Source organism: Paramisgurnus dabryanus, chromosome 14 (genome assembly GCF_030506205.2).
Source record: "Paramisgurnus dabryanus chromosome 14, PD_genome_1.1, whole genome shotgun sequence".
In the NCBI taxonomy this organism is placed as follows: Eukaryota; Metazoa; Chordata; class Actinopteri; order Cypriniformes; family Cobitidae; genus Paramisgurnus; species Paramisgurnus dabryanus.
The window spans coordinates 24,766,602-24,784,248 of record NC_133350.1 but is presented as its reverse complement, the minus strand read 5'-3'; the positions used below and the strand labels follow the sequence as shown (position 1 = coordinate 24,784,248).

At 36.9% G+C, this 17,647-nt stretch overlaps 1 protein-coding gene across 2 annotated transcripts in view; it reads left to right on the top strand.

Annotated features, from left to right (window-relative positions):
* mapk14b (mitogen-activated protein kinase 14b) overlaps positions 1–17,647 on the top strand; it is a 34,139-nt gene that overhangs the window by 10,109 nt on the left and 6,383 nt on the right. The window contains exons 3-9 of one of the 2 annotated variants that reach the window (XM_065241729.2): positions 2,724–2,782; positions 9,358–9,469; positions 11,411–11,440; positions 12,628–12,675; positions 12,881–12,995; positions 13,511–13,582; positions 16,934–17,013. In XM_065241729.2, coding sequence (XP_065097801.1) covers positions 2,724–2,782; positions 9,358–9,469; positions 11,411–11,440; positions 12,628–12,675; positions 12,881–12,995; positions 13,511–13,582; positions 16,934–17,013 — 516 coding nt within the window. The remainder of the gene's footprint in view (positions 1–2,723; positions 2,783–9,357; positions 9,470–11,410; positions 11,441–12,627; positions 12,676–12,880; positions 12,996–13,510; positions 13,583–16,933; positions 17,014–17,647) is intronic. The other variant, XM_065241728.2, reaches the window with a different exon arrangement.

Sequence of the window (17,647 nt, the reverse complement as noted above, 5' to 3'; positions counted from 1 at the left end):
GCCTTTTGGATGGAGTCCACCAATCTGTGCTGCCTCTGTTTGAGCGTGGGTGAAACTCTATGCTGGATCTGAGCCACCCACTCTCTCTCTTTCTCTCATTGCACGCTTGCACATTTACAATCCCTGGCACTGTTCTTCTTTTTTTACAGATGTTTACATTAATAAATCTTGAATTCCTGAATGTATTGGCTGTCCAAATCTCGATAATCCCTTACAAACGTGATGTCAATAGTGTACCATCCAAAAACTTCAAAATGAGTTGTGCAACTAGATTTGAATGCAGCAAAAAGGCGGTTACGAATCAAGAAAGTGGTTGATAAGTCTCGATAGGGGCAATTTTACCTTTATGCTTTGGTGCTCTCGAGCGTGTGACTTTAGGTTGCCCTTACATCAACTGCTTCTGCAGTTTGTGTATTGCATGTCACTTTGCATGCAGAAGTGTTGGCCAGGTAACTTTGATGTTTTTGTGGGTTCAAGTGCAGTTATGGTATGATATGCAGCAGACGATCATGCAGAGATAAAGGTGGTACCAGCAAACATCACTCAAGTGAGCGTTTCAAAGAGGATGTTCGCCATCAGATCTCGTACCACGTTTGAGTTTCCTCCGTGGAAAACCACAGTTGGCCACACAGCTTGTACAACTGCAGTCATTGGAGGCTTTGTTTACATGCAACCTGATAATCCATTTGTAATTGTTTGACGGCTCAGTCAGACTGAAAAATCTTGATGTAAAAGCGTCCATAACACACGGTGTTTCTGTGTATCTGATGTTAATCTGATGTACCTAAATAGTAGTATTACATCCTTCATATCCTTCATATCTGCGACGACTCTTTAGTTTAATCAGATTTATAAAAGACAGATTAGCTTTACTGACTCTTACAGCAACGTACAGAAAATTTGGAAGGAGGAGTTACGAACTGCGGGAGGAGCGAGTCAACACTTTATACAACACTGACTGGATAACTTAAGATTCACTACATGTTTGTGTCGTTTATATAATATGCACTTACACGCCTATTTCCAAAATAACACAAAAGTCTTATCAGGGCTTTAAACTAACTTTATGCACTGGTGGTTGCACTGGTGCGCCACAAAATTTAGGTGCACCCAAATTTTTGACTGCATTGCATTGCGTTTTACAAGTGGTTAAAGGCAGGATAGGCAGGAATTGTCAAAAAAACTTTTTTACAAATTTGTTTAAACTGTCTTAATATACCAATACATAATAAAATGTAAGTGTTCTGAAAAAGAGAGTATAAATCTTGAGTGTCTGTAGACCTCTCACGACTGTTTTAAACACAGCTAATTATTTCCATTCAGGACGAAACAAATGATTGGCTTGCGTGACTATCACTCTCTCTCGCGACCATGGCACCACCCCTGTTGCTATGGGATCTGATCTCACATGCGCACACCCGATGGATTATCCAGTGTCGTGCAGAGAAAGAGCAAAAGTATGGCAGAGAAAGTGCATTCAGAACTCACAGTACCTGCATATGGAGTCAGCGAAGGCAAACGAGGCAAAAAAAGGAATAAACGAAGCAATCAAACGAGAGTAAATCTCGCGTGGCTTTTCCTTGAGTCGACGATGCGGTAGCGGTATTGTCTCCGTTGTGTAGTCCTCATCAGAGTTAACAATGCTTTCATCACGGAAACTCTTACATGCAAAACGCAGTTTATGTTATGAATCTTCCACGAAATTCGCCTTCATCACAGTGTAACTGATGGTAATAAAAAAAACTTCAATGCAATCTGTTTTTAGCTTTGTCTTATAAATATAACTAGCTCGTTTGTTACCAAATCAGAGATTTTTTTCACTTGAATTAGTGATAGCCCGATATATCGGCCGGACGATATTTATGTTTTATGTGTATTGGCATCGGCCGATATGTGGCTGCCAAATTGCGTGAGCAAAAGCAGTATCGGCTCAAGAAAATCGGCAGCCTGAATCGGTCATCGGCTAAGGCTGACGAAACAAAAATCGGTATCTGCATCGGCACTGAAAAAAATCCATATCGGTCGATCCCTAACTTAAATGGCTGGTCGCACTGGTGCAACCACCTTGGATTTTTTTAAGTCGCACCATTGAAAAATTTGGTCGCACTTTTGAGTCCTGCTTACTTACCTCATGCAACTCATGATGACCCGGTTGGGACTTTTCAATGAAATCCAGTGTTAAACAAACACATACACGCAAAACTCTGCCGCTACCCCGGATAAACAAACTATATCCAAACTATGTCCATAACTTTCTTCTCGGAGTTGTTGCGTAAAGTGATACCTGTAACTTAGTGTCCTCGGTTCTCGCTCTCCTGGTGGTTTTTCCAGGGGAAGTGCCCATAAAAATACCCCCTATAAATACCTTGTGTACATGTACAGTGGAATTGTGCTCGTTCACGTATTTATGTATCGTACAGTAATTGCTGCAAAAACAGGCAATGGCAACACACATTGTAAAGGGAATATGCTATACATTCTGCAAAGTTTTTGTAGCCTTAACATTAGGGATGTAACGATTAAATCGCGTGTCCCATTAAAAATGCCTGTCTGAAATCAATTCTGAATCACTGCATGTGTATGCCGGGCCGACTCATCATCACTATGTTTTGAAAGGCTATAAAGCCTGACTGTGTTCCAGTTTATTCCAGTCTTTAAATTTGACCATGATCTTGTAATATCACTGTGATTCACACTAATCATCCTAATTGTCTTTGTTTCAGGTAATTGGCCTTCTGGATGTTTTCACGCCCACCATCGGCCTAGAGGAATTCAGTGATGTGTGAGTATTTGCCATTGCACCTCCTCTTTTCAACATACAAAAAATACTGCAACTCTAGCGTTACCAACGGGCTGCGCAAATGCAGATGTTGTTTGGCTGCAAGAGTGAATTGCGATCAGCCGATATATCAGATCGTTGACTGTCCTCAGTACTACTTCCAGGAAATGCTGGAAAAAGTAATGGGGGGATCCAGCCATGTTATAGGTGCTTTCAGATCAGAGATGCATCTGATCTCCAAAGTTTGCTGAAAAACATGACGGCATGATCTTCCTAGGCCAAGTGTAGCTCCTTATGCCGTAATGATCTGGGTGTAGCTGGCACACCTCAGTCACGCTTGTCTTCATCTAATTATTCAGGGTGTACTACTCCTTGCACAACCCTGCATTACTCAATAATGGCATGATTAGATAGTAGCGCTAATAGTGTGGTTTTGCCCATTGTGCGTTTAAGAATGATACATTGGTATCAAGTGCATTGCATCAAATTAAAGCAATATTGGAAAAATCAAGGGGTGAAAAGCATAGCAGCCATCCACGTGTTAGGACTATCCTTGGTTACCATGGTAACAAGGCTTTAGCCGCCAAGCATAATTTCCTTATAGGACGTACGTAGGCAATAATCTGCTCTTATTGCCTCATTTAAGTGCCTCTTCAAACAACCCACATATACATAGGAGAGCGAGATTTAACAACACGTTCATGCAGTTTTAGATAAGACTCCTTAGGTTAGTTTCACATTTGTAGTATTAGGGCAGGCAGTGCTACTGAACATTATGATCCTAGAACGTGTGATTACGTGCAATTTCCTCCGAGACCTTGCCCTGGATATTTTTGCAATTTTGAATGTGTGTACAATGGATTAAATCAGAAATCTTGCAGAGGAAGAAATAATACTGCCAAAATACATTTCATAAAACAGAGGTGGGCAAACTTTTTTGATTTGAGGGCGGCATAATGTTTTTTAAAAACTGGTGAAGGGCTGCATACCATGTGCATTATAAATTAAGCTTTTTAATTAATTCCAAATCAGACCTCAGTTACTCCTGTACTATAGATGCACAAGAACATGCACTTCTTTATTATCTTATCCTTGTTTTAATGAACTCAATTTCACAATTTGATAAAACCTGTATCTCTATAATTATACATATCACCTTAGGAAAATGAACCATTTGTATTACCCAAAGATGCAAACTTTTTACCTTTCGGTGACAATTCACCTTTTTGAGAACTGCCGTTTTAAAAATCCGTTTCTATTGCAAGATGCTGCAAAAGTATCAAGGCGTGATTGTAGCAGTCAAACACGTTTGTCTGGCATGTGTTAACAAATAAAAAACAATGGAAAGTAATGCAGTGGAATGGAAAACACGTTTTGTGTGAAAGGCCTCTTAGAAACTTTTATCTTTGTTGTTAGCTGTATTTGGGTCGTGCCCAAATAATGACAGGCCCATATAGACGGTTTCAGCAGTAACAACATAAACAAGCCGCTTTCGTGGAAAACACGTAAGTTCTGGTAAACTCCGCTAAGAATTAATAACAACAAAGTCCTTTTTATAGTAGTTTATTTATGTAACAAGCTAAATAAACAACATACAGATTACGTAGGAAACCCAAACTTTTGTTATTTTTGATGAGGTATTTGTTCAAGAGATGAGTTTAGCAACTAGTCCGACCATTAAACAAAGAGAAAGCGAAAGTAAAGTTTCGACCAGACGCGTAAGCGCGTCACCACACATGCATCCGATGAAACAGTCTATAGTAAGTAGTGTTTGTTTACTTTCCATACTTTCCTTTTTGAATACGTCTTTTTAAAGCCCCCCTTTATAGATTTTTAGCGACAGCTAGTGGTGAGATTGTGAATTGCAACCAACTGCTGAGTCCACAGCTCACCCCTCCCTTTCAAAACGCATACACAAAAAAAAAAACTTCTGGACATCGGTTGCACATTATTAAATTAAATTACGTTTTTTTTTAATTAAATTAACATTAATTAAAATGAATTTCATTTTAAGAAAACTTAATTCAATCATGTGCAACCGGAGATTTTTTTTCAGTGTAGAGTAGGGCTGTCACTTTTTATTCGATATTCGAATATGCATTCGAACATGACGTGAAATATATACACATACATACATACATACATACATACATACATACATACATACATACATACATACATACATACATACATACATACATACATACATACACACACAAACAAACAAACAAACAAACAAATAAACAAGCGCATTTTTTACAGTAACACCTCGTAATGGGAAGGAGTCTGAGAGTGAGACCGACGATGGCAACTGTGCGCAAGAGAGGGAATCAAATTGGACCAACATGAACTTAATGTGCATGTCAAGATAGAATTATAGTTTGTATATAAAATGACATATTTAACACTGCTATAAGTGTTGAACATTATAGCAGAATTAAAAGCTTGTGTTAATATGTTTGCATTATGAAATTAGCATGTATGAAGATAATTTCATAATTTTTACAACGCAATGTAAACTTTATATTAAACAACAACAGCGTTTGTCTTGTAAACGGATTTGAAATGATCATGTGCTGACTGTCGCGCGTCACATTGACGACAGAGTCAAGTGAAATCAGCGGTAAGTTTAATTTCATCTCAAATATCAAATGGTCTGTACTCTCTATCATTGAAAACGGCCAAGCAAACAGCACGCGCAGAGATAATGTACTTGTCAATGACGGCTGTCAAACACGCGGGATAGGCTTTGTATGTGTGCTTGTTGTCAATGAGATTCTTTCTCACAAACACGCTCAAGCGCGAGATATGTGTGCTTGTCAATGACGGGCATTAAATCCGCAGAATACCGCTGATTTTTCTGCCGAAATCTTCAGGGGCAGATTTTGTTTGGGCTTGGCTATATGCCTGACGCCCCATTCAGACAGCCAACGACAAGCAGTAGCAGAGCGACGCGATCTCATTCATTTCAATAGAAACCTGGCGACTTCCGGCGACACGAGCGAAAGTGACCGTTGGCGACCGTATGGGCGTGTCCAGCGATGCGAGAAGGTTAAGAAAAGTTTACCTTTATGCAAATGTCGAGCGACTTTCGGGAGCAACTACCAATGAGTGGAGTTCACGTCATCCTTCTCTCGTCAGTTACTGGCGTGGATGGTACTCATTTGTTTATGACAAGCAGATTTAGAAACGCCTCATTGAAAGAGACGGGCGACACACAGCGATAATGTCGCTGGCTGTCTGAACGAGGGGTTACTCCTGCTTCTGTTTAAGTTGTCACGTTATTGTTTGTACCTGTTCCGTGTCGTTTTTTCATATAAGTTTTATTCATAAGTTGATAACCTGCTGTTTCAAACATTAAGTAAAAAAGTAGGGCTGTCCTCGACTAAGGATTTACATATTCGAATCAGAATTGTCGAATCTTTTCATAGTCGACCGATAGTCGAATCATCTATGTGTGTGTGCATGGGTTGGGAGGGGGTCAGACCACGTACAAATTGATAACTTTTATTTTCTTTCACAAGCAGCACACATAAACAACTTTCTGATAAAGTGACCAAAACTGACGATGCATTAAAAATATATATTTTTAAGGTAAAATGTAAGGCAACATTTGTTTAATTATTCCACATAACATTTTAAAGCCACGATCTACAGAACATCACACAAAAATACATTTTGATAAGTAAAACCTAAAAATATAACAAAGGTGATCCTGCCTTGGAAACCTCGGCTAATTCAGTGTTTTTATTTAATTTGGAGATTAAGCGCGTCAAAGCAGTCATGACCAAAAAAAAACGACAAATGAGAAATGACAAATAATTTGTGATTGTTACTGCAAATTATAAAAACAAATCTTTATATACAATTCATTAAACGTTAATTTATAACAAGAAAAACACTGAAATTAATGATTTTATAGACACTACGCGTTATTATTTAGCACAGAAATACCTGATTGCTTGCTTTGACTTTGATCATCTCTGTATTAACTTTAGATACAGAAAGACCGGATGATATTATTTATTTCAGGAATCTCTTTTCTATCATTTGAAAGTGAACACCGACCATATTAAATCACAAGAAAGACATTCGTGTCAGGCATAAAATAGGTTCGGTGCAGATATTTTCCGTTTCATCACCAAAATTTAAAGAAATGGCTTACCTGTTTTGTAGTTTGACAAGAAAACCACTATGTTTTAAATACATTTATACCCGTCGAAAAACATCCGTTTTTTAATGTTTAGTTTGATGAACTTCTAAATATGAGACGAAGAGCACCTAGCACGTTCGGCTAAATTGCATGCAAGCATGGCCAGCCAGCCAGCACGCAATAGTGCGAAATCTATACAACGAAAAGCTATCCAAAATGTACAGACTTAAATTAGATCAGAATTTACGTTTGTAATAAATCATTTTTATTTTTATAAAATAAGGTCAGAAGTAACAAAGTGCAGAACAAATGTGCAAAATGCCTCAAGTGCACGAAAACAAAACACAAGCCAAATATATACATCAGATAACCCAAAGTGATTTATAAATAAAATAAAATAAAGAAATTATTAAAAGAATGAAATTATAGCCAGAATTGCCAGCTTTTTCCTTTAAATGTAGAAACAAAGAGGCAATGGTTTATTAACATAGAAACCTCTTATGGACGTGTAGCCCGGTCACAGGGGTTGCTGAATTTATTAACGCATTTTAAAAATATTGAAAGCTGCTACTTCACATATTATTTGCAGAATTATAATAATATGCTGTATATTAATATATTGGGAGAAAGCTGTTATATGTGAAATCAGATTTGTGCACAGTGCACCCATATACGGCCAAAATTAAAGGATTCATAACACATCTGCGACGATTCGACTGTGAGATTGGTAGTCGAATCAGGCTTCTCCTATCGATGCATCGAATCTTCGACTATTCGGGGTCACCCCTATAAAAAAGTAATCCAGACAGTCCTGTTTACGACTGTCACTGTTAATAAATTTGCGATTGAATCTCCATTACGGTGTTGTTGTTGTTTTTTCATGCTATGGGGTGCACCTAGATATTCGAATATATTTGGATACATTGCATGATATTCGAAATCCGTTCGAATTTGATTTTTCTCAAAAGTGACAGCCCTGTAGAAAAGCTACGGTAGCCATCACAGGATAAACACGTCATCGTCTGAGACAACTTAGTGATGAAATGCACTCTATAGAGCAGTTTGTCTACTGTAGAAACATGATGGCGACTTCCATGTAAAGGGACCCGTAGTGTATGTAGATAAAAATGTCTCATTCAAATGTAATAAAAACAATACAGTTCATTATATAATGTCTTTATACACCACAAATATTATAGTTATGTATATTATATTGCATTTTTGTCAAGAGATCTTTCTAAAAGTTACACAATGCACCCTTAAGGAATCATCTGGTATGATACTGTCTCATGTACTACCCCCATTTTAAGCCCAGTCTCCGTATGAGTGTAATTCATTCGGGTATTAGAGCCATCCGAGGTCACAACACTAGAGAAGGACAGAAAGAGTGAGTTTCCCATGAACAAGAGCTCCAGTGTGGAGTTGTGTTTGGCTTTACGGAGGGTGGAAACAGGAGCTGAGTGTTTACACACACACACACACACACACAAGAGGAAAGCCAGCAATTTTGCATATACCGCATTAACTGCATCAGTTTCTTGCACGAATACAGCAAGATGCATGGAAACTGGAGCTAAGTTTACTATAATACTCCTATAAATACCCATGCCTCTAAAATCTTAACAGAGAATAAGGGTCCATTTGGCAAGAGATATTTTTGAACCTTGCCCTGCACAGATGCAGGATGTCTGCCAGACGTCTTGGCACTCTGCATAAGTGCTACGCTTTAATGGAAGGTATTTTCACCACTGTTAAGTTTTTTCATCCGTCGTTGCCTCGAGTGTTATAAGAGCGCAGAGCAGGAAGCATTTTTAATGGTTAATAATCAAACTCGTGGCCGGGGTAAATGAAAGCTTTAAGTAGGCAACCCTTTAACCTGCTGACCGTGTACCAGATACAATCCACTGTTCCCATTTGTGGCAAAGCAGCTGATTGGCTGAGCCTGGTGACAGTCAGAACTAACTCCGCCTCCGATTAGTCATTGAGTTAATTTTAGCTGTGTCATATATACATATACATATACATATATATATACATATACATATACATATACATATAGAAATTTTATATTTATAACTTTTTAAAATTATATAATATATAATTTAAAAAAGTTATAAATATAGAATTTTAATATAATTAAAACAAAAATGTGGAATTTGTTTAAAAATTCAGTACCAATCCTCAATCCTGCATTCTCTTCGAAGGACCCCTCCTTTGAATTGGGACGCAGCTGTTGACTCTTCGCACTTATTTTCGGTTGCTCTAGTAGTTACACTGATTACTTGAGTGTTTAAAAGTTTTAATTTAAAGAAAAAACTTTCACCTTTTAAAAAATGTAGTTAAAACTTAATTTAAAATGCAGACAATCTGTGAATGTTTTTAACCGTAGAGTTGATGCGTCATGACAAATTGTTTTCATCAACAGGTACCTGGTGACTCACCTGATGGGCGCAGACCTCAACAATATCGTCAAGTGTCAAAAGTTGACGGACGACCACGTGCAGTTCCTTATTTACCAGATCATACGAGGGTTAAAGGTTAGGCTCTGTCCAATCTTTTTCACTTTAATCCTGGTTATTTTAGGTACATTCACATTATAAGCGACTAGCAGTAGCAGAGCGACGCAATCTCATTGATTTCAATCGAAGCTCGGCGGCATCCGGCAACACGAGCGACAGTGACCATTAACGGATGGATGGGCGTGTCCAGTTGTGCGTCAAAGTTGAGAATTGTTTAACTTTATGCAAATTATGAGCGACATTCGGGAGCGACTACCAATGAGAACAAAGCAGTGGACGTCACGTCATCCGCATCTCGTCAGTTACTGGAGCGGACGTTACTCATTTGTTTATGACAACTAGATATAGAAACGCCTCTTTTGAAAGAGACGAGCGACACACAGCGACAAAGTCGCTTATAATGTGAATGTACCTTTACAACTCCATTCCAACTTCTGTATAGCATGCTGTTTATTTGGCACATAAAGCGATTTTTGCTTTTATCCAGGTTAACTTGCATTGCATTCAAGTAACACATTTTAGCAGTATGTGTGTTAACTAGTATCAAAACCATGACCTTATTTTTTTCTTTTACCAAGTGAGCTCTTTTACTGGATTGGTAACTGTGTGTTTTTGATGGTTGTTGTGAATGTTGACCTAGATGTGTTTTTACTGACATTTAACCTTGATCCATGTTTGTCACACGTTAATGTTTAAGATCATCAAACAAATGTAAATATTAATCAAATATTACACAAGTAAACACAACATGCAGTTTTTAGATGAAGGTTTTTATTATGAACGGAAGAAAAAATCCAAACCCACATGGCCCTGTGTGAAAAAGTGTTTGCCCCTAAACCTAATATCTGGGCCCCCCTTAGCAGCAACAACTACAATCAAGTGTTTGCAATAACTTGCAATGAGTCTGTTAAGCGCTGTGGAGGAATTTTGGCCTACTCATCTTTGCAGAATTGTTGTAATGCAGCCACATTGGAGGGGTTTCAAGCATGAACCGCCTTTTTAAGATCATGCTACAGCATCTCAATAGGATTGAGGTCAGGACTTTTACTAGGCCACTCCAAAGTTTTCATTCTGGTTTTCTTCAGCCATTCAGAGGTGGACTTGCTGGTGTGTTTTGGTTCATTGTCCTGCTGCAAAACCCAAGTTTGCTTCACCTTAAGGTCACTGAGCACTTTTTCACCCAAAACCACGTGGGTTTGGATTTGTTTTCCCTTCGTAATAAAAGCCTTCATTTAACTCTTTCCCCACCAGAGAAAACATTTGCATAAAAAAAGTGTTCCTGATGAATTTTTATGTTAATCTGCAATACCGTGATTACCCAATTTATGAAAAAATTAAGACAAAACGTTATTTACTAATTTTAAACTCTGTGTATGTTTTAATAATCGTTCTGAATCTGATCTCAATCAAAAATCCATTACAAAAAAATGCAATTATATCAGCTTTTCGCTAAGAAATTTGTATTTTTAAAGAAAAATACCCATATTTAAGGGTTTATAAGTAAAGAAAAAATATAGATAGGATGAAGATAAGTTTTTTTTTATTGTTTTTTTTTAAAGCAGAGGGTGTGTTCTTTCATTTGATATATTTGTATGTTTATATATTTTTAGAATAAATTTTTCCTGGAAGGCATTTAGTGAAACTTTTGTGAAAAAAAAAATGCTGGAGGGCAACTTAAAAAAAAAATGGCTGGCGGGGAATGAGTTAAAAAGTACATGTTGTGTTTACCTGTAGTATTTTTTAAATGAATACTTATATTTATTTCATGATCTGAAACATTAACATGTAACAAACATGCAAAAAGAATCAGGAATGGGCCAACACTTTCTCACACCACTGACATTGATCAACTTGCTTAAATCTGATACAAAAATCAATAAGATAACAGTCTCTATGTCTCTCTCTCTCTCTCTCTCTCTCTCTCTCTCTCTCTCTCTCTCTCTCTCTCTCTCTCTACAGTACATTCACTCAGCAGACATCATACACAGAGTAAGTAAACCATTTCTGTCCCGTTTGTTTGCATTTTGTATAGGCAATAAGGGGTTATTACTTTTAAAAAGTAAAACTAAAGTTTTAGGTTTCTTTCTGAAGATATTTTTTTGTTGTTTTTTAATGTGCCTTGTGGTAATGCATCAGTAACTATGTCTGCATCAGGGGTTATAAAATGCAATATTATAAAAATGATAAACTGTGTGTAAACAAGCTGATTTGCTTGCATATGTCATTGTGGAGGTGCAAAGATCATAGAAATAAAGAAGGATAACTTGACCAAGTCTTAATGGGTTATCTGTCAATGAGGAAATGAGTTTTTCTCATCAGTATGGAATGTGAACTTTATTGCTGGGTTTGCACAGATAAACAGATTTGTTTTTTAGGGTTTCATCTGCATCACTGCTTGTGTAAACCAGTTTTTATGGTTTCTAATTAAGATTATTTCGGTGGCGTCCTGAATTCGGCTTTCAGAGTGACATTTATTGGTACTTGTGAATGTGCATACCACAGATATTTCACTTAGTTTCTCCTATTTTATTAACACTTACTGTTTATTTTATTTACAAGATTACAAACATAAATGTTTGTTGAATGGATTTTTTTTTTTTTGTTTAATCTAAACTAGTTTTACGTTGATAAATCTTTTATCATTTAATCTTTTTACATCTTCAGTCAATGTAAACGTTTTTAATAAGAAGTCAATATTTGCGTACATTGAATCTTTTACAATGGCAAACTTTTGTCATATTCTGCATCATTGTAAAGTAAAATAAGAAAGTGGACTTTTTTAATTAGACTTTAAATTAATTTGATTTTAGGAAACATTTTCTCAATAGTATATTTAGCCGCATAAGCGTTACAGTGTGATAACAAACACATTTAGAAAAGTTAGTTAGTGGTCATGGGTGGGGCTTCATCAATGTGATGTCACATTAACAAGAAAATCAAAATTGGTTTAATGGGGATTAAAAAAGAAGGAAAGGGTGGATTTTTTTCATTGTAGAGTTGTTGGGTTCACACACTCCCAACAAACATTTATGTCTAAACACCTTGATAAAGTGAAGTTTGCATAATATGTGCCATTGAAAGGTCGTTTTTGTCAAATGGCCATTGCTAAATTTAAGAAAACTGTACAAATAAGTACTGCCATTTGCTAATGTCTTATAATCTTTCCTACTGTACAGGATCTTAAACCCAGTAACTTGGCTGTTAATGAAGACTGTGAGCTTAAGGTGAGTACTTGTTTATCCTGCTCTCAATCTGTACAAGATGTCTGACATCATCTTATGCTTTTTCCACCGTCACATCTGTTTTTATTATCCTTTGTTGACCAACACTTGCTTAAAAGTCGTGCAAACAGAGGCACACGGTGTAATATGAACACTGATAAGTTTAATCTGGTTTATTGCTAATGCTCGATTTGATATCTGCATTTAGATTTTGGACTTTGGCTTGGCCCGGCTCACAGATGACGAGATGACGGGATACGTGGCCACCCGGTGGTACCGTGCCCCGGAAATCATGCTCAACTGGATGCACTACGACATGACAGGTCGGGATTGCACGAAATGCTACAAAATATTTAGGGGATACACGTGGGAGGCACTTGGGGTATTGGATTATAAAATGTAGTCTGTGATGTGATTATTACTGCTCTTGTAGTTTTGGTTACATCAGCAAAGAAAGTTTGCATTGTATACCATTGTTTGATTAATAATAAGAAGATATATTTTTATATATATATATATATATATATATATATATATATATATATATATATATATATATATATATATATATATATATATATATATATATATATATATATATATATATATATATATATTTTATATATATATTTTTTTTTATGTATATATGTGTATATATATATATATATATGTATATGTATATGTATATATTATATTATTATATATATATATATATATATGTATATTTTTTTTTTGTATTATTATTTTTTTTTTTAAGAACGTGCAATGTGTTCATATTGTTTAAATGGGGTATTTTGTTTCCACAAATGAGAGCAGGGTTTTATGTTTTGTGTTGTAGTGGACATCTGGTCGGTGGGCTGCATAATGGCCGAGCTCCTCACAGGACGGACCCTGTTTCCCGGCACTGACCGTATCCTTTCTTTACCCCTTAACTCAAGAGGTGCCCACAAACTGTCTCTTCCTAGAAATACCCTCTAGTGCTGTCTTTTTTGGCATCTACTGGCCAAACCCCCTATTCACAAGTGTGAATGAAGACACCCACGCGTGTCAGCCAGATCCAATGCACAGCGATCCGTGATCCCGAGGGAAATGAGTCAGATAGTGTCAGGCCCGGTGCCTCTTCATGAGTCACGATGCCTGATGGTCCTTTTGACAAAAACATGATCTTTGCACAAAGATTCTGGCCCTATAGCATGCCGCTTGAGGAATATTAATGCATTGGTGATGTATATAACATTTTTGAGCATGCTTGACACACATTTAGGACACAACGAATGAGGCCATGGCCTTTTGAGAGAGCAAATGTGATCTGTGGTTGAAATTAAGTTCATGCGGTTGAATAGGTTTGCCTGTTTTGCTTCCAAAACATGCAGATTAATTTGCTTTCGGTGTGCATTTGTCCTCTTTAGTCTGTGTATGTGTTTGTGTATAAGACTGACTCTTGGTTTTAAAGTTTTATGAATTAAATGTTTCAAATGTCTTTGTGTATGTGTTAGGTAGAACAAGTTTTAACTACAGCAAAAAATCTTTTAAAGGGATAGTTCACACTGAAATAAAAGTTCTGGCATTATTTTTGGCTTTGTTTGACGGTTAAAGGATTAGTCAATTTTCTTAAAAAAATCCAGATAATTTGATCACCACCATGTCATCGAAAATGTTGATTTCTTTCTTTGTTCTGTCGAGAAGAAATAATGTTTTTTAAAGGGAAACATTCCAGGATTTTTCTCATTTTAATGGACTTTAATGGACCCCAACACTTCAAAGAACTCTAAACGATCGCTTATTTAGCGAAACGATTGTCATTTTTGACAAGAAAAATAAAAAATATGCACTTTTAAACCACTCCTTCTCTTCTTCCTCCAGTCGTGCCAGTGCGACCCTGCGTAATACGTCATCACGTCAAGAGATCACGGATGACGTATGCGAAACTACTCTTCAGTGTTTACAAGTGTGGAGAAAGAGGACCGTTCAGACGTTGTTGTATGTGGACTGATACTAATTAATGTCTTTGTGTCATTTTATTGTTTAAAATGGTCCGCAAATGTGCGTTTCATATATGTAACACGTGACCTTTCTACGTCATTACGCAATTACGTGAGGTTGTGCTGGCACATCACACAGCCGGAGGGAGAAGAGAAGTTGTGGTTTAAAAGTGCATATTTTAAATTTTTCTTGCCAAAAATGACAATCGTTTCGCTAGATAAGACTCTTATGCCTCGTTTGGGATCATTTAGAGTCCTTTGAAACTGCAATTTTAAACTGCATTAAAACTGTTAAGTGTTGGGGTCCATTAAAGTCCATTAAAATCAGAAAAATCCTGAAACATTTTCCTCAAAAAACATAATTTATTCTCGACTGAACAAAAACAAACATCAACATTTTGGATGACATGGTGGTGAGTAAATTATCTGAATTTTTTAAAGAATATTGACTAAACTTTTAAGGTTTGGCAGACTCCGCATTGAAGTAAAACAGCTTAGACATTGTGGAAAACGTCAGCACATGGAAAAGAGGAAAGTCGCTACATAAAGTTAAAATGAAATGATCGATTTCTATTTTCTGGTGAACTCTTCCTTTTAAAATCTTTGGGGTTTATGGGGTTAATGTTTTTAGCGATGTTAAGATATTTTATTATTATTCAGTGCTGTGCACTTCTGTTTGTGTGTTTTTTGCATTAAAGCTTGCATGTGTGTGTTTTTCTTGTCACACTATTTTCAATGTTTCAGATTTGCATGCATGCACCGATCTCTGTTTCTTTACCCCTCTTCCCTTCACTATTTGCCTCTAACATTTCCGTGACAGTTGCGCTTGTACAATAACATCTGCCGGTGCCAGATTTAAAAACAATTGCATTTGGCTTTAAAGTTCTGACTGTGGACAAATGCCATTTGCAAATCACTTCTGATGTATTTAGTAAATGCGAAAAGATGTGGGGTGGGACTTAAAGGTGCAGTGTGTAGCTTTTAAAAGGATCTCTTGACAGAAATGCAATATGATATACATAACTATATTTTCAGTGATGTATAAAGACCTTACATAATGGTTTTTTAACCTTAGAATGAGACGTTTTTATCTACATACACTGCGGACCCCTTTACATGGAGGTTGCCATTTTGTGCCGCCACGTCTCTACAGTAGCTCTAAACGGACAAACTGCTCTACAGAGTCCTTTCATCACTACGTTGTCTCAGACGATGACATGTTTGTCCTGTGGTGGCTACCGTACCTTCTCTATGCATTTCAAAAGAGAGGGGTGAGCTGTTGGATGCAATTTGCAATCTTACCCCGCTAGATGCTGCTAAAATCAGCACCTTTAATTGGGATTTAATTGGGTTCTGAATAATAGGCGTTACAGTACAGTTGTGTCAGAATAATCGTTCGAAGTATGAAACTCTCGTCTCAGGAATCAGGCCATGTTTGAAGGCAACTGACCCAGCTGTGCAATCTTTTCAAATGGATCATTATTTAGTTCAATCGCAATAATAGCATAGTTCACCTACGTTGAATTTTGACATTTAAGTCTTTAGCAAAATGGTTGACACGGTGCCAACATAGGTATTTGGCTGTTGGTGCACATCAGCCAAACAGGAAAGTTTTTGAGAACCAAATGCATTTATTTAACAAATATTGTGTTCTTATGAATCCGTAAGCGTGAGTGAATGAATTTGATTTCATGATGTTGATGTAGTATCACTGCTAGGGCTGTTTGATGGCACTTTTAACTTTTATTGTTGTCATGCTTTGATGTTGTAGTTGGTTCAGGTTGAGCGTCCCGTCACACAGCATGCTTTTGCATTAACTTACTCTTAGTTTGTTGATCTATACAAGTAAACTTCAGTCAGGTAAGTGTGTTTGTCTGTTCTTCTGCGCTTGCCTGTCGCCTTTTCTGCTGAATGTGAATGGGATTATAGTTGCATCTATTTTACATGCACTACAATTTCACATTTTATATAGAAATAAAGCCAAATGCTAGCTTTGATTTCAATGTGTTTTGTTATCATTCAAAGGTACATGTTTGCTAATTCAGAAAAGGGAAGTTGGACAGGAGTGATGCCAGCTGAAAAGTTACTTTCTTTTAAATGTTGAATTGCATTACATTAACATTACATATTGCATGCATATTGGCTTTGGACCATCATGTCTCCTTTTGTTACATTATTTTTCATACTTTTATTATCGGTTCTGTTTTTGTCCCCTTCCTCCAGTACCTGCTTTCATAGTCACCCCATTCCCTGCATTTTCCTTTATTTTGCTCCGAAAGATATTGATCAGTTGAAGCTGATCTTGATGCTCGTCGGGACCCCAGGGCCAGAGCTCTTGTCGAAAATCTCTTCGGAGTCTGTGAGTTTTTTTTTGTTGTTGTTGTTGTTCTGCCTGAGTTTTGACTCCCTTTGTGTTGCAATGATGGCCCGGCGCTCCGTTCTGCTAGCCTCAGTCATTTCATTTTTTGTGTCACATCTTGTTTCCTTCCTTATTTGTTGGCACAGACTTATGCAACAAGCACCTTAATATAGTTGATATTAGTCAGATAGCTGGCAGATACATTTGCAAGGATCAGCCCACTTGCACGAATGTGTATGAATGCTTTTCGTCTTTCTGTTGCTGTGTGCGGGTCTTTTGTTTCTTGCATTTTTTTATTGTGTTTTCCTATTTGCTGCTTTCTTTCTAAACTTTGGATCAATTCATTGAACTTAATTCACTTTTTGTCCGGTCTAACCTAACTGATCTAATGGGAAAACTGTGTGTTTACACTGCCCGCATGTATAAAATGCTGTTGACTAACACAGGACAGGTTGTTGTAAACCAATCTTAAGGTTTTCTGTTTTTTAGAGATCATTCCTATTGGTCGGAAATTATTAGATTTTTTTTTTACTTTTAATAAAGTGCACTTTTAAATTTTTTTTTATTTAAGGTGTACCTTACAATTTTGAGTTAATTTAACCTAAAAAATATTAACCAATGTTATTTTTTTTTT